This window comes from Oncorhynchus clarkii, chromosome 6, assembly GCF_045791955.1.
Source record: "Oncorhynchus clarkii lewisi isolate Uvic-CL-2024 chromosome 6, UVic_Ocla_1.0, whole genome shotgun sequence".
Lineage (NCBI taxonomy): Eukaryota > Metazoa > Chordata > Actinopteri > Salmoniformes > Salmonidae > Oncorhynchus > Oncorhynchus clarkii.
This window is the reverse complement of record NC_092152.1, coordinates 32299785-32317534: the sequence shown is the minus strand read 5'-3', so window position 1 is coordinate 32317534 and position 17750 is coordinate 32299785. Positions and strand designations below refer to the sequence as shown.

At 46.8% G+C, this 17750-nt stretch overlaps 1 protein-coding gene and 1 pseudogene across 2 annotated transcripts; one reads left to right on the top strand and one right to left on the bottom strand.

Annotated features, from left to right (window-relative positions):
* The first annotated feature begins 506 nt into the window (after nt 1-506).
* On the top strand, nt 507-10800 carry LOC139411000 (dnaJ homolog subfamily B member 5-like). Of its 2 annotated transcripts, none has more exons than XM_071156765.1 (4): nt 507-934; nt 2302-2554; nt 3310-3965; nt 10549-10800. In XM_071156765.1, the coding sequence occupies exons 2-4, from the start codon at nt 2344-2346 to the stop codon at nt 10780-10782; spliced, it is 1101 nt and encodes a 366-aa protein (XP_071012866.1). In that variant the 5' UTR covers nt 507-934; nt 2302-2343; the 3' UTR covers nt 10783-10800. The 2 variants fall into 2 exon arrangements, with proteins under 2 accessions (XP_071012866.1, XP_071012867.1); XM_071156766.1 differs by lacking the exon at nt 507-934 and adding an exon at nt 1270-1351.
* A 4390-nt stretch (nt 10801-15190) lies between these two features.
* LOC139412357 (aldo-keto reductase family 1 member A1-A-like) lies at nt 15191-17332 on the bottom strand (annotated as a pseudogene).
* Nucleotides 17333-17750: the final 418 nt, after the last annotated feature.

Below are 17750 nucleotides of genomic sequence, written 5' to 3'. Positions count from 1 at the left end.
GGGGAGAAGAGGTAGACATGTGGACAGATATAAATACAGTACGTATAGAGCAGAAGATTGGGAAGGAGACACAGGCTGCGTCTCAGCAGTCTAAAATGGCCTCTCCTCTTTATTTGTACTGAACTGACAACATTGGATGAATGGAAGTGATGTAAGATTCATGTAAGATTTGTCAATTAAGGAAAGGACACAAGGAGAGGCAGCCACTTAAGACTGTTGAAATGTACCCCTGGTCTCTGCGCTGAGTGAGAGAGACTGACTCATTCCTCAGGCTTCTCTGTCTGTCTGCCTGCCTGCCTGCGTGTGCGGGAAGGTTCTAGTCCCTGACTGCCAGTGATCACATGTACCAACTCTGTTTATATCACAGCTCAGCCTGGAGTACCATCCACGGGCATACACACAAACACACACTGCCTCAGCCTGGAGTACCATCCACGGGCATTGGGTAAATCTGCCTAGGGCTCTGCTATCACACTCTCTCTCTCACACAGACAGACAGTCAGACAGACAGACAGTCAGACAGACAGACAGTCAGTCAGACAGACAGACAGACTCCTAATGTGTCTCTGTTTTCTTTTAGAGTAGAATCCCAGCTCTCTCAGAGTGAAGCAGAGCCATGATGTAGACTAATCCTAAACTTCAGACTGTTTATCTCCTCCCAGGAATGGAAGTCAAGTAAACCAACATCTCACTTAGTGGATCGATGATTAAATGGATTGGATAAATTGACTCGGGTGAAGTTAATTTGATAAACGCTTCAATCAGCGCAACAAATTATCTAGACAGTCGGGCTGTATTTTCCCATCCGCTCGGAGTGGACTGGAACAAAGCGCGCTGCGCTTTGAACTGGCAGAGTTCGACCCGCAAATCAGCTGTCGTGCGGAGGAGCGGCGAGGGACAGTTGGTGAAGTCCAGAGACAGTCACTAGCATACGGTAAGACGCTACGAAAACACACCGGCTACGGAATAATTTACTAGACTAACTCGAAGTAGATATGGCCTAGGCTATTTCAGCTTATGGCCAGGACAGGAATTGGGTTGTTGCTGTATTTCTCCTCAGACGTTTAACATCGTAAGTGGAAATAAGTGTTGAGGGTCTATTTAATTTAACCAGAACCACACCGCATAACTATGTGAGTTTGAGTCACTGATTGAATGGCATGGGTTTTGGTTTTATTCGCCTAATTGACGTCAGAGCGTTGTTCTGTCACCAACTATTTCGGAACCGGTGAGCAGTTGAACTCTGACGTCACACAATAAAGACCCGAGAGGGATACCAGGGCGGGAGAGAAGAGAGGGACGGGGATATGTTCATCTGATCTGCCGATTTTTCTACTGGAAATTATAACGGGTAGGAAACGTTTAATTTCATCCTTCTATTCTTATGTGTTCTCTCCGCACCGCTCACTGTCAGTTTCCACCGCTGTCATTGAAGCCTGTGGAATAGCTGGTGTTGCACCACTCCGGTTTCTGCATTGGTCAATCGATAGGTTCGATTCTCACACTGAGAGAGGCGTTGTTGTCTCTTGACATATTTGCCGGCAATAGTCTACAATTAGGCTACCTGCCGGAACAACGACAGCAAAATTCGGTGCGGCGCAGATCGGCTCTATAATGGATGACAGGTGCTGTTTCTTTGTCTCATTTTCTACCGTAGAGATTCACAGTGATGAAGATATTTACAGGAAAACCCAAATAACAACCATACATAGGCCATATAAATAGCCTACCATCTGATGTATTTTATCCAGCTATAAAATAGCTCGCAGGGCAGACTGTAGCCTACAATGACAGACGCATAGTGTCATATTTAGGCTAACAGGACTGCAGTTTTATAAGACTACTGATAGCGTGTGTGTGTGTGTGTGTGTGTGTGTGTGTGTGTGTATAGCAGATAGTGAGGTGCCAGATGGTAGGGAGTTCCTCACATTCACTAACTTTGAGCTTTTACTACACTGCCATGGCAACACCTTACTATATTACCATAGCAAGTTCCACACATCATCTGTGATGGAGTAAAGACTTCAAGATTCATTAGAATACTCACATGTGTGTTTAGAATACTCGTGTGTGTGTGTGTGTGTGTGTGTGTGTGTGTGTGTGTGTGTGTGTGTGTGTGTGTGTGTGTGTGTGTGTGTGTGTGTGTGTGTGTGTGGTTGCGCGCATGTGTGTGTGCGCATGTGTGTGTGTGTGTGCGCATGTGTGTGTGTGCCTCACCAGAGAGCCAGGCTGTGTGGATCAGTTTTTTTCAGGCCCAGGAGTATACCTAACCCAGTAACCTTTCTCTCCCTCTACCTCCAGAGTGCCAGGGTGTGTGTTGGGGGTCACAGAAAGGTCGTTGCCATGGGGAAGGACTACTATAAGATGCTGGGTATCCCTAAGGGTTCTAACGAGGAGGAGATCAAGAAGGCATATCGCCGCATGGCACTGAGGTTCCACCCAGACAAGAACACAGACGCAAATGCAGAGGACAAGTTCAAAGAGATCGCTGAGGCCTACGAAGTTCTGAGTGACCCCAAGAAGAGGGTCATCTATGACCAGCTAGGAGAGGAGGGTAAGAGAAAGAGAGGGTGCTCAGCATTCTGAGAGTGATGTCGGTGTGATTATATAATTGTCATGAAGTAATTTATCGTTATGTGTGTGTGTGTGTGTGTGTGTGTGTGTGTGTGTGTGTGTGTGTGTGTGTATGTGTGTGTGTGTGTGTGTGTGTGTGTGTGTGTGTGTGTGTGTGTGTGTATGTGTGTGTGTGTGTGTGTGTGTGTGTGTGTGTGTGTGTGTGTGTGTGTGTGTGTGAGAGAGAGAGAGAGAGAGAGAACACTGAGCAGAATCCTTTCTTTATTTAGCTATCTTCCCTACCTCACCCTTCCACCTCTACCCTCCGACAGTCTGACTGTGTGTTCAATCCTGTCTGACCAGGTCTTTCCACAGTGTGTTTGCGTCTCTCAGATAGGCCTGAATCCATGCAGAGGCAGAGATAAGAATAGCAGTGAGGTGGTGTGTATGTGTGTGTGTGTTTAGCTGTGGGTAGTCTTCTCTGTTTCTGTAGCAGCAAGGCTCTTGCTAGACCCCCCCCCCCCCCCTCCCCCCCACCGGATCCTGTGGGAACTCTCTCACCCACATGGGTTCGCTCTGACTGCTACTCATGCCTCTAGGGCCTCCGCTCCTCAAACTCCCTCCTGCCTGCTGTCAAATCTCTAAAACGATTTAACTCTCTCCTTTCTCTACGGAAGGGGAATTAGGCTACAGGTAGGATGTGTGTGTGGTGAGTGTGTGTACTCACAGCCTTCTCTCTCTCTCCCTCTCGGTCAGGTCTGAAGGCGGGGGGCAGTAGTGGTCAGTCTGGGGTTCCTGGTGGGTCGTACCACTACACCTTCCATGGGGACCCCCATGCCACCTTCGCCTCCTTTTTCGGCGGGTCCAACCCCTTCGATATGTTCTTCGGACCGCACCGCAACCACCACAACCGCTCCAACGGCGTCCACTCCAAGGTCCCCAACGACCATGACATGGAAACAGACTTGGATGAGGAAGACCCCTTCGCCTCTTTCACACACTTCGGCTTCCCCGGGGGGGTCAACGGCTTCCCTGGCCATGGCGGGGGCAGGAGGAGGGGGGTGCAGTCGGAGCGTTTGGGGGGGTCCAGGAGGCAGCAGGACCCCCCGGTCGTCCACGAGCTGAAGGTGTCTCTGGAGGAGATCTTCCATGGTTGCACCAAGCGGATGAAGATCACCAGGAGGAGGCTGAACCCTGATGGCAGGAGCAGCTGTACGGAGGACAAGATCCTGAACATCGTGATAAAGAGAGGATGGAAGGAGGGCACCAAGATCACCTTCCCTAAGGAGGGGGACGAGACCCCAGAGAACATTCCTGCAGACATCGCCTTTGTGCTCAGAGACAAAGGACACGCCCACTTTAGGAGAGACGGCTCCAATATCATCTACACAGGCAACATCAGTCTGAAGGAGGTAGGAGCTGTCTGTCTGTCGCTCTGTCGGTCTGTCTGTCTCACACAGCCTTTGTCTCCACAAATACATTATTACAAAACTAGCAGCCTGTGACAAAGTGCTCTTTTACTTTCTTTCTCTCTCCTTCTATCCACAAATACCCTACAGAACACTCACATAGAACTGAAGGCCTGTGGTACTAACATTTTCAGACAAGATTTGAAATGTTTTACTCTACAGGAGACTCAAACTCTATCTGCCTCTAGGTTTTCATGTTATTGTGTGTTAATGTTATTTTAGTAAGTGGACATGTTCTAATGAAGAGCATCAAAAGTCACATCTCTCTCTCTCTCTCTCTCTCTCTCTCTCTCTCTCTCTCTCTCTCTCTCTCTCTCTCTCTTTCCTATTCTCTCTCTCTCTCTCTCGCTCTCTCTCTCTCTCTCTCTCTCTCTCTCTCTCTCTCTCTCTTTCCTATTCTCTCTCTCTCTCTCTCTCTCTCTCTCTCTCTCTCTCTCTCTCTCTCTCTCTCTCTCTCTCTCTCTCTCTCTCTCTCTCTCTTTCCTATTCTCTCTCTCTCTCTCTCTCTCTCTCTCTCTCTCTTTCCTACTCTCTCTCTTTCCTACTCTCTCTCTTTCTCTCTCTTTCCTATCTCTCTCTCTCTCTCTCTCTCTCTCTCTCTCTCTCTTTCCTACTCTCTCTCTTTCCTACTCTCTCTCTTTCTCTCTCTTTCCTATTCTCTCTCTCTCTCTCTCGCTCTCTCTCTCTCCTACTCTCTCTCTCTCTCTCTCTCCTACTCTCTCTCTCTCTCTCTCTCTCTCTCTCTCTCTCTCTCTCTCTCTCTCTCTCTCTCTCTCTCTCTCTCTCTTTCCTATTCTCTCTCTCTCTCTCTCTCTCTCTCTCTCTCTCTCTCTCTCTTTCCTACTCTCTCTCTTTCCTACTCTCTCTCTTTCTCTCTCTTTCCTATTCTCTCTCTCTCTCTCTCTCTCTCTCTCTCTCTCTCTCTCTTTCCTACTCTCTCTCTTTCCTACTCTCTCTCTTTCTCTCTCTTTCCTATTCTCTCTCTCTCTCTCTCGCTCTCTCTCTCTCCTACTCTCTCTCTCTCTCTCTCTCTCCTACTCTCTCTCTCTCTCTCTCTCTCTCTCTCTCTCTCTCTCTCTCTCTCTCTCTCTCTCTCTCTCTTTCCTACTCTCTCTCTTTCTCTCTCTTTCCTATTCTCTCTCTCTCTCTCTCGCTCTCTCTCTCTCCTACTCTCTCTCTCTCTCTCTCTCTCTCCTACTCTCTCTCTCTCTCTCTCTCTCTCTCTCTCTCTCCTACTCTCTCTCTCTCTCCTACTCTCTCCTACTCTCTCTTTCTCTCTCCTACTCTCTCTCTCTCTCTCTCTTTCTCCTACTCTCTCTCTCTCTCTCCTACTCTCTCTATCTCCTCTCTCTCCTACTCTCTCTCTCTCTCTCTCCTACTCTCTCTCTCTCTCTCTCTCTCTCTCTCTCTCTCTCTCTCTCTCTCTCTCTCTCTTTCTCCTACTCTTTCTCCTACTCTCTCTCTCTCCTACTCTCTCTCTCCTAATCTCTCTATCTCCTCTCTCTCCTCCTCTCTCTCTCTCTCTCCTACTCTCTCTCTCTCTCTCCTACTCTCTCTCTCTCACTATTTCCTACTCTCTCTCTCTCCTACTCTCTCTCTCCTACTCTCTCTCTCTCTCTCTCTCCTACCCCCTCTCTCTCCTACTCTCTCTCTCTCACTCTTTCCTACTCTCTCTGACTCAGAGCCCCGGGCACCTCTAACAGCAGTACACTGGTGTTCATGTTTCTAGCACTAGGCTGTGGGCAGTGGTGGAAGATGTGTGTGTGCAGTTAAACATGGGTACTCCACCTAAAAGAGGCTGTTCCTCTGAGTACATGACCTTGTTCAACACATCCCTCCAGTCTATCTGTGAAGTGAGCTGAGCTCTGGGTGGGCAGACTGAGTGCTTTGCAGAATGTCTCTCTGCCGCTGCAGTGTGAGTGAGCATGGGGGAATGTGTTGTCCCTGTGTGACAGGCCCACTCACACTCTGCCCTGTCCTGCCTCATATGTCTTCCTTTATGATAGCTCTTTTAATGAGCACAACAATCGTTATGGTACTCACCATGTAGTGCAAAAACACACAGTAAAGGATTTATACACTTAGACAGCTCTCTTTCTCTTTTATACAGAGAGCGAGCGAGACACACACACACACAGATAGAGAGAGAGATACAGAGAGAGAGACAGAGAGAGAGAGAGAGAGAGAGAGAGAGAGAGAGAGAGAGAGAGAGAGAGAGAGAGACATATAGAGAGACAGAGAGAGAGACAGAGAGAGAGAGAGAGAGAGAGAGAGAGAGAGAGAGAGAGAGACATATAGAGAGACAGAGAGAGAGACAGAGAGAGAGAGGATTGTGGTGTGAGGGTGGTATTCTGACAGACAGTTCATTTAATTAAACCTCTATTCCTGTGTGGTCACAAGCTCAGCTGTGACCAGCCTGTGAAATGAAACACTCTTTTATAGTTCCAATATAGCTGCCATGTATCTACTGCCTATATTAATGTACTGGCTAATGGCAGACCCTAAACAGGAGCTTGTTAAGTACATACTGTATTAATTATACAAGTACCGCAGTGCTCAGATAAGCTCATTAACCAGGAGGCCTGTTTTACTGCTGTCATAAACTGTTCTATCTTAATGTCATATACTGCCATAGAAATATATTTTACTTATGAGATAGTGCACTACTCTTCGTGCATTAAATATGTAGGGAATAGGGTACCATCAGGGACACAGACCTAGTTGATTCAGTCCGTATTTCGGAAGTTCAGCGCTGTCGCGCGATTGAAACGTAAAGGTCATTTCCAATTGAACCGACATATGCATCGTTTACTGTGAGTGCAGTCGTTGCGCACGCGGGAACATTGCCTAGCACTGTTGGAGCTAGGAACACAAGCATTTCTCTACACGCGCAATAACATCTGCTAAATATGTGTATAACCAATCAAATTTGATTTGATTTACATTTCAAACGTGCTATAGCGCTGAACTTCCGCGATACGGATTGAATCAAGCCCCTAATGTATCCAGTAAAGACAATAAAAGCTCATTTAGATCCAGTGAAGGAGAGAGACCTGAGAGAGACCGGAGAGAGACCGGAGAGAGGTGAGGAGGGAGGAAGGGGAGATGTTGAAGGGAGAGAGAGTATTGGGTATTTGGGTTATCTGAACCATTATCTGAAAAATATAGTTTAACTGGAGCTGCCAGGGAGCTCTGCTTCCATCCAACAGGAAGGTATGATTACAGAGGCCTGGCACTGGGCGCTGTTGACGGGCTGGCTGCTTTTATACACTCTGTTAGCTATGCTGGCTGGGTTTTGGCCCTAAAATAGCTGGGTCAGACCCTATGCTAGCTACACCGGCTGACTTTAGGCCCTCTGTTTTACACAGGCTTTAGGTCTAACAATAACAAGCCCAATGAGAGCTACGTTGCAGAGTGCAGGCTCTTTAGTCTGCTAAAGACAATTGTTACCTCTGCATTATGACCATTCAATGACCTCTACCAAGGATGTCTGGAGTCTGGACCTTTATGTCATCACTGGAGCCGGTGGCCCTGCTGTCTCTCCGGCTGTTCTCTCTAAATCAGGACAGTTTGCCATTCGGCGTCAGTGTGAAAAACAGGAAGGAAGAACACACACACACAATCATACTTAGAAGGCTATCGCTAACTCTAAGAGGAACTTGACTTCTGATATTACAGAGAAATATGCTATATGCATTGGCAAAGACAACATAGCATGTGATAACGCTTAGGCAATGGTTTCTGGATGCCTTATGTTTTGGAGGGTGGGGGGGTTGAGACGCAGGGGTTAGTAAACACTGGATTAGGCAACTGCTAACTGGGACTGTTGACACCTGATTGGGCAACTTGTAAGCACTAAACTGGAACACACAATTCAAAATAGTTTCATGTTATTGAATTGGGACTGGAAAACTGTAAGCCTACTGCATGTAGTCAGAGTTTGAATGTATCAGGAGTGGTATATATTATTCTGGTGCTGCCTTGTCTGAGCTGAGGCTTACATCATTAGACTGGCCTTATGTCAGCTGTCTGTGTGTCTCCAGTGTCATGGCAACCTGTCTAGGGGCTGGATTCGAACCATAGCGCAGAATGTCATTTTTTGTAGCGCGGTTGAAATGTAAAGGTCATTTTTGATTGAGGCAGCGTTTACCGAGAATGCAGTCACCGTGAACGCGGAAACATTGTCTTCAAATTTCAATCGTGCTTATCTTCGGCGCTAATGATTCAATCCAGCCCTAGATAGTGTTGAGCGGATTACTTTAAAAATGTAATCTGTTGCTGATTACAGTTACATGAAAATAAAGTAATCGGTAAGGTGATCCTTTGGATTACTCAAAATGAGTAACGCAATCTTTTGGATTACTTTGGGAATACCAGATATTTTAAAACATAAAAAAATGTTCACCTAATACAGTATTATTTAACTGAGTAACATTAGTATTTCTAAATGGGGGACTATTGTGAGAGCATAAAGATCCTACAACTCAAGTGTTTGATATGTGAGAGCATAAAGATCCTACAACTCAAGTGTTTGATATGTGAGAGCATAGTCACAGGGCTCCATACCAACATTTTCAGTTGTCTGGACCATATGGTCGCACCAAGATTTTGTTGCGGGGTCACGCAGTAGAAAACACGGGTTGCCTAATCATCTTATTAAGTAATTCTACCTGCTTCATTAAGTCCTAAAATAAAATGGTATGATCAATAAATTAATTTGAATGCACAATTCCAGATATTTTTATGATGCACACCCTAAATTGTCACGAATTTTGAGTTGGACAATTAGGCAATTGTATATTACTGTCAAAATACAGTCCCAGCATTTTTTTTTTTTTTTTTTTCAATAGAGATTAAGTAACTATTTTAGGGCACAAAAATCACAAACAAATTCATTTGGGGCTAATTCACCAAATGAGGAAGTAGTTAGCTAGATTGCAAACAATACATCTAGCCTAATATTAGACTACTGAGAGTTAGACTACTGAGAGTTAGACTACTGATAGTCTGCCGTAGTATTTACACCAGTAAATGTAATATATAGGCCTATGTTGTCACCTTGAATGGCCGACGTGAGTGCCCTATGTTCAATAGTAAGAGTTGATAAATAGAATTCAGACCTACAGAACGCTGAGTCCCAGTTCTCTTCAGTGTTATTCTGGGATTGCGTCTTGAAATATTGCGCAATCAGAAAGCATTTCTCTACTGCTACGGACAGAGCTCACAACGGAGAAAGAGGGAAAGTGCAACGCAGCAAGCAGGAACTCTATGACGACTGTCTGACCAGAAGGCTAGGTGTAAATGTTTTGGAAGCCTTACCTATTCATTCAACCAGTTTAATACTAAAGAAGCCATCCATCCTTGATGAGAGGTCAGCAGAACGATAGAACCTTTAAGAGCGTGTGAGAAGTCTTGAGGGTGCGCTAATTGAAAGTGGGCAAATGCTGGCAAAGTTTTACAAATGTTGCCTCTTGAGATTAGATGAAGTAATCCCGAATGCAATCATTTGTCTTTAAGAATGCAAGAATAATCAGATTATTCATTTTTGTAATTAATCCAAGCTGATTAGTTACTTTGTTTTTGTATTCTGATTACTCAGTTGCTACCCAACCCTGGCCCTAGGTTAGGGTTGGAGATTAGTATGGTGTGCTGCCTGCTCTGGGTAGGAGTTGCAGATCTAGGATCAGTTTTCTTTTACTTAATTGTAGGGTGCAAAACTGACCTAAGATGAGTGGACACCCAGGTTTCAGCCTCTCTCTCTCTGTCTCTGTCTGTCTGTGTGTGTGTGTGTGTGTGTGTGTGTGTGTGTGTGTGTGTGTGTGTGTGTGTGCGTGCGTGCGTGCGTGCGTGCGTGCGTGCGTGCGTGCGTGCGTGCGTGCGTGCGTGCGTGCGTGCGTGCGTGCGTGCGAGAGAGAGAGAGAGAGAGAGAGAGAGAGAGAGAGAGAGAGAGAGAGAGAGAGAGAGAGAGAGAGAGAGAGAGAGAGAGAGAGAGAGAGAGAGAGAGAGAGAGACCACGACCTCAGCTTATTCGGTCTTACTTCATTAGCTGTAGAAATGAGACCACACTCTAAAATTAGCCTCCTGTGCACTCTACAACCCCCCAACTATCAACCCTACACACACAAGCACACACACCAGGGTTTTCCAAGCTCAGGAAACTTGTTTAAGTGTCAGAGAGGGAGTGATCCATTGTAGATGATGATGTCATTCTGTTCCACTCTGAGCGCCAACTCATGTTCTCTAATGTTCTCCAGCTGAATCTGTGTTCTAGACTGCTAAACTGGAACAGATACTAGTTTTCTACGTCCATAGCTCCCGAAACACACGTTTTCACCTATCCTTAATCACTGAATTAGTTAACAACTAACAACATATGATTTTGTCATCATTGGGTGTGAGTAGAACAACTCTGTGCAACGCCAAGAGGAACAGATTGAGAATCACTGTTGTAATGAAGCAGTCATATAGTAAACATGCTTGTGTCATATGATACAGTAGTAAACCCTCTCATATCCCCCTCCCCCAGGCGCTGTGTGGCTGTACAGTGAACATTCCCACCCTGGATAACCGCGTCATCCCGCTATCCTGCCATGAGGTCATCAAGCCTGGGACGGTAAAGCGGCTGAGGGGGGAGGGCCTGCCCCTCCCTAAGAGCCCCACTCAGCGTGGCGATCTCATCGTAGAGTTCACGGTTCGCTTCCCAGACAGGATCCCTCCCCAGTCCAGAGAGATCATCAGACAACACCTACCCCAGTCTTAGGACAACACCCCCCCCCCCCCCCCCCCCCCCCCCCAGACTCATTACCCCCTCCCCACCCCCCCAGACTCATTACACCCCCTACACTCCTGCCTTCCCCAACCCCCCAGACTCATTACCCCCTCCCCACCCCCCCAGACTCATTACACCCCCTACACTCCCCCCTTCCCCAACCCCCCAGACTCATTACCCCCCCCCCCCCCCCCCAGACTCATTACCCCCTACACTCCTCCCTTCCCCAACCCCCTAGACTCATTACCCCCCTCCCCTCCCCACCCCACCCCCCACAGACTCATTACACCCCCTACACTCCTCCCTTCCCCACCCCCCAGACTCATTAACCCCTCCCCACCCCCCCAGACTCATTACACCCCCTACACTCCTCCCTTCCCCAACCCCCCAGACTCATTACTCCCCTCCCCACCCCCCCAGACTCATTACAACCCCCACACTCCTCCCTTCCCCAACCCCCCCAGACTCATAACCCCCCCCTACACTCCTCCCTTCCCCACCCCCCCAGACTCATTACACCCCCCACACTCCTCCCTTCCCCACCCCCCCAGACTCATTACCCCCCCAGACTCATTACCCCCCCTCGCCATCCCTCCCCTCCCCACCACATACACACAAACCGTTTTTACCAGTTGGACCCAACCCATCTTCCCCCATTTCAAGATCTCACTGTTTCTACCACACAACATTACATGGACACTATTTTTAAGGGAAAGGTTTTTTTCTGGGAATGACAAGAGGACCTCCAGTTTTAGGATGTTTTTGTTTCTTTTCGCCCAAGCGCACACACACGGACATGGCGAAGTGATACGGAGGAACGGCTCAGCGTGGCTATTGGCTTTACCGGAACTCCTTTTCTTAATGCTCTTCTTTTCTACACATTTATCAAGGGTTTTATACATCCCCCTGATCCTCCTCTTCTTATGGAGGAGTTGAGAGGAACACTTTATTTGAAAAAGAGGAGATTGTCCAGGATTTTCCAGAGGAAAGTTGAAAGTGGATTATTTTATTGTTTATCTACCAGCAGCTTCAGTCTCTGCTCCCCATTTTAACGTAATCATCTGTTTCTAATGTTTAATAAAGCATAATGTGTGAACTCTGTGTTATCTGCTGGACAAGGCTACTGCTCCAGCCACTACTACCAGATCCTCCCAGTGCAGAACCACTGACATAGATGTATAGTTTGGCAAACATATTTTGAGATTTGGATTTGCTCACCATAATCCACACTCGAAGTGCAAATGAGCATGTAATTGTTGTGAAAGGGTTGGTTGTAACATGGCGGACAGTTTGCTGAACTCTGTGTATCTATGTCTCTGGTCCAGACCCCCTGACTGGCTGAGAAGCCCAGCACTGTGTGATCCACTATGGACCTCGAAGCCAGTTCCACTGCTTTCCTCCCCCATTCTTATCCCTCTAAACAGGGACTGATTTAGACCTGGGACATCAGGTGTGTGCAATTACTTAAAAGGTACAACAGAAAAGTAGGCTCTGGACCTCGTAGGGTAAGAGTTGAATACCCCTGCACTATGGGTCATCATCATCTAGGTCAGTGCTTGAACTTCTGTTTTTCATCCTCTCCTAATCAGGGACTGATTCAGACCTGGGACACCAGGTGAGTGCAATTAAACACCAGGTAGAAACAAAAGACACAAAAGGGTTTTGGCCCCCCAGGACCAGAATTGAACCAATCCATCTAAGTCTGTCATCCATAGGTGCGTTGATCCCTGTGGTGTGTCTCTCTCAAAGGGAATGACTAAGTCTTTAACAACTGCCTTAAGCTCTCCCTGACTCAATGAGAGACTGGTAAGTGCCTTAACTTGGAGACACACACACACACACTCAGTGTCCACAGGTTAAACACAGAGAATATGAAGACACATTTCTATGAAACTTTACAATAGGTTTTGTGAAACACATTCAATGTAAACCTGCCCAGATAGCCAGGACTGATCTACTGTGGATGCCATCTTTTGGCTGTGGGGAGTTTAGTGGGAGTGCTACTGTATGTGGTGCTTGAGGTGAAGGAATGAAATAGATGCTGGTACTCATTTTTGTTCCCGGTAATGTTTCTATTTAGGAGCTGGAACGCCGCAATTCTTTAAAGTGATTACATATGTATATAAATACGAGTGCTGCTACTCAACCAGTAGAACAGTTTAGTTGATGGTACTCAGTACCAGTGTATACCGACACTGACCGTATGGGGGCTGCAGTGATCTGTACTGCGCTGAGGGGCCTATCAGTCTGGTACTATCAAACATCACTTCAAGACTATCAATATTAAATGGAGACCCTTTTCTTGGTCTTTTTGCCACTTGTAATATGTTTTCTATTGACAAAATATCTACAGCAGAGCTCTCCAACCCTGTTCTTGAAGAGCTACAGTCCTGTAGGTTTTCACTCCGACCATAATTTAGCTTACCTGATTCTAATAGTTAGCATGTTGATAAGCTGAATCAGGTTAGTTACAACTGGGGTTGGATTGAAAACCTACAGGAAGGTAACTCTCCAGGAACAGGGTTGGCGAGCCCTGGTCTACAGTATAGAGGGAAGTGAAGGAATATGTAAGGAACCAGAATGATACGGTTGTTGCTCCCTGCCTATAGGTTGTGCCAAACGTATTTTCATGTTCACACACAGAGATACAGACACTGCAACTGAGTGATTCTCACTGTTTCACAGCTCCTGTACTTTTGACAAAGTTTCTCATGTGAGTTGAATGTTACAATGACAACCAATAAACCAAGTATTGAGCTATGTATGGTCTTGTGTGTTTATGTGAGGAGTGGAGTTATTTGTAGCTGACCCCCATTCGACTGCTTTCACCAATCCATCACACTCCGCTCTGTTGTTACTTCAATGACGGAAGGAAAGGATGATTTATCTATCATTTATCGTCCAACAATCTCACAGATTAGATATCCACACAGCGGAACACTGGATCAGTTTGAGTATAACAAAACCAAGGCTTAGAAACAAATCTATTTTCCCACTAATAATGAATTCTTAATAATTGAGTAAGCTGTATGTATGTGGATTCTTACTAAGGGAACATGAGCTGCATAACAGATGGTCTTTGTCCGATCAAATATTCAAATCTCTAGTGACTAGGCCTAGTAACTCCAGTCCAGGTATTCTGTATAAATAAAAGTATATGTGTGGGTCAGTAAATCAAATTGATTTATATAGCCCTTCTTACATCAGCTGATATCTCAACGTGCTGTACAGAAACCCAGCCTAAAACCCCAAACAGAAAGCAATGCAGGTGTAGAAGCACGGTGGCTAGGAACAACTCCCTAGAAAGGCCGAAACCTAGAGACGAACCAGGCTATGAGGGGTGGCCAGTCCTCTTCTGCCTGTGCCGGGTGGAGATTATAACAGAACATGGCCAAGATGTTCATAAATGACCAGCATGGTCAAATAATAATATTCACAGTGGTTGTCGAGGGTGCAGCAAGTCAGCACCTCAGGAGTAAATATCAGTTGGCTTTTCATAGCTGATCATTAATAGTATCTCTACCGCTCCTGCTGTGTCTAGTGAGTTGAAAACAGCATGTCTGGGACAGGTAGCACGTCCGGTGAACAGGTCAGGGTTCCATAACCACAGGCAGAACAGTTGAAACTGGAGCAGCAGCACGGCCAGGTAGACTGGGGACAGCAAGGAGTCATTATGCCAGGTAGTCCTGAGGCATGGTCCTAGGGCTCAGGTCCTCCGAGAGAGAATTAGCGAGAGCATACTTAAATTCACACAGGACACCGGACAAGACAGGAGAAGTACTCCAGATATAACAGACTGACCCTAGCTCCCCGACACAAACTACTGCAGCATAAATACTGGAGGCTGAGACAGGAGGGGTAAGTAGAGCTGACTCTAGATGTGGGGCCAGTAGAGCTGACTCTAGATGTGGGGCCAGTAGAGCTGACTCTAGATGTGGGGCCAGTAGAGCTGACTCTAGATGTGGGGCCAGTAGAGCTGACTCTAGATGTGGGGCCAGTAGAGCTGACTCTAGATGTGGTGTCAGTAGAGCTGACTCTAGATGTGGGGTCAGTAGAGCTGACTCTAGATGTGGAGCCAGTAGATCTGACTCTAGATGTGGGGCCAGTAGATCTGACTCTAGATGTGGGGCCAGTAGATCTGACTCCAGATGTGGCCAGTGGATCTGTCTCCTAGATCAGGTCGGGAAATGAGTGTGGTCTGCATCCCTCCACTCTCTGTCCCTTTGTGAAGAAAACACACACAGTTCCATTCAGTACCACCACAAAACCCCATGGCTCAGCTGAATTTGGCTGCATCTCAGTAGTCTCATACGGCATCCACATCTGCTCTTCTTCACCTGTCTAGTTGTGACTACGTAATGAGGCTGTATATAAGACTATGGACCTGCACCCTGAGGTCTCATCTGAGACAATCAGAACTCACCTCCACAGCCGGGATGATGTACCTCTCGTTTCTGTTGAACGACTCGATCTGCTTCAGGTGTTCATCCGACAGGAAAAGTCAAACACCTGTCAATCAGACAAACAAATTCCCACTCAAGAAAAACAATCCCAGCAGCTACACAGAATTATAGCCTGTGGTTTCCTAGACTCAGCCAGCGAAAAGTCTCATTTTGTGGAAGAGGTGAATAGTTTCCAAACTGGTAAAACATCATGCAGTTCAATTGGTATTCCTTCCACTAGATGGCGCTGTCCTCCTGACCTGCAGGTTCTGCAGGATCCTGGAAGGAGTAACGCTCTTGGGGATGCAGACCATCCCTCTCTGTACCTGCCACCTGGAGACAGAGAGACACACACACACTTGAGCATTGTTAATTACACTACGGCTAGTTACACTGAGGTGTTTGTGTGTTACGTGAGTATATCCTGAGCAAGGGTCTTTCTGTGGTGGAGGTGACAGCTCCCCAGTCCAGGGTCCTGCAGCAGGCAGGGTTCGTCAGGTGAAGCCCTGGACTGCTCAGCACTACCCAGGGGACAGTAGGCTGTCACGCACACCTACCGTCCTAGAATACACACACACCTACCTGCAGTGACTCAGCAGCTTGGCCTGGGTGACACTCCACCTACTAACACACAAGAGTGAGACACCATTACAAAAACATACTGTACACACACACACACACACACACCTAATTGAAGATGGACAGACCGATGCCTCGGAGCAGCCCCTTATCAACCAGGTTCTCCATGGCAACCCAGGTTTCCCAGTAGCGTATGTCATCGTAACTCACACTGCCAACGACCCGCTTGGGCATCAGCTTTGTCCCACGTCTGGAGAACACGCAGGCAGCTCAGAGGACCAACATGTGTGGGACAAATTCGAGGTGTGATTAGGTGTATGTGTGTGTTGCTCACTGGAAGGCTGTGGGCCAGTACATGAGGTAGAGGGCCAGGTATTCCAGTCCCAGGTGTATTAGACTCTTACTACAGGCTGTCTCTACGTAGTCAGGGTGATGCTGGGTGTTACACAGCTGAGGTCAGAAACACATCCTCATGATACAGGGACTGGGGGACTGCACAGGGGATCAACACACGACACACATACACTATATGTACAAAAGTATGTGGACACCCATTAAAATTTGTGGATTCGGAAATTTCAGCCAAACCCGTTGCTGACCGGTGTATAAAATCGACCATAGACAAACATTGGCAGTAGAATGGCCTTACTGAAGAGCTCAGTGACTTTCAACGTGGCACCGTCATAGGATGACACGTTTCCAACAATCAGCTTCCTCATCTGGCAGTCCGACGGACAAATATGGGTTTGGTGGGTGTCAGGAGAAAGCTACCTGCCCCAATGCATAGTGCCAACTGTAAAGTTTGGTGGAGAAGGAATAATGGTCTGGGGCTGTGTTTTCAGTTTGGGCTAGGCCCCTTAGTTCCACTGAAGGGAAATCTTAACGCTACAGCATACACTGACATTCTAGACGATTCTGTGCTTCCAAATTAGTGGCAACAGTTTGGGGAAAGCTCTTTCCTGCTTCAGAATGACAATGCCCCTGTGCACAAAGCGAGGTCCATACAGAAAAGCTGTCGAGATCGGTGTGGAAGAACTTGACTGGCCTGCATAGCCCCGACCTCAACCCCATCGAACACCTTTGGGATGAATTGGAACGCCGACTGAGAGCCAGGCCTAATCACCCAACATCAGTGCACGACCTCACTAATGCTCCTGTGGTTGAATGGAAGCAAGTCACCGCAGAAATGTTCCAACATCTAGTGGAAAGCCTTCTCAGAAGAGTGGAGGCTGTTATAGCAGCAAAGGGCTGGACCAACTCCATATTAATACCCATGATTTTGGATTTTTGAATAAGCATTAAAGGACAATATTTTTTCCAGTTAATGCATGTGCATGCACGCCTCATTTCTCCTATCACTACAATGGGAACAAGAAAGCTTGCGCATGCTCGTGTAACGGAGTTAACGTACCATTAACTCATTCCACAACTAGCTTAAAAACGTAACTTTTAATAGCATTCTGACCTGTCCGGGAGCGCTCTTCCAGGTTCCCAGACAACAGGGTCACGTAGAAACTCATGGTTCAGACCAGAGGTTTTGACAGGCAGGCAGACAAACACATTAGGAATTAAAGGAATTGTATATGAGATAGCAACACGGTATCTAGCTCTAGAGGTCAAACCATCTCTATAGGACTCGGAGAATGACCCAGATGACCTGGAGTGAGTTGCAAGCCACCATGACTAAGTCTGAATGCGGTGTTACTGATTATCGCTCATGTCGGAATTCATTAACTCAGCACAGGGGTCTCACGTGTGACAAATACTTATATCATCCGAGACAGGGATACTATACCCCATATACATAGTTAAAACGGCCAAATCCACCACTTTTCTACGTCTCGCTTTCAAACAGCTCTGAACCCATCATAATTTAACTAGATTAATTTAGCTTCTATAGCCAAATAGCTGATCCAACTATATGACAGTCACAGGCTG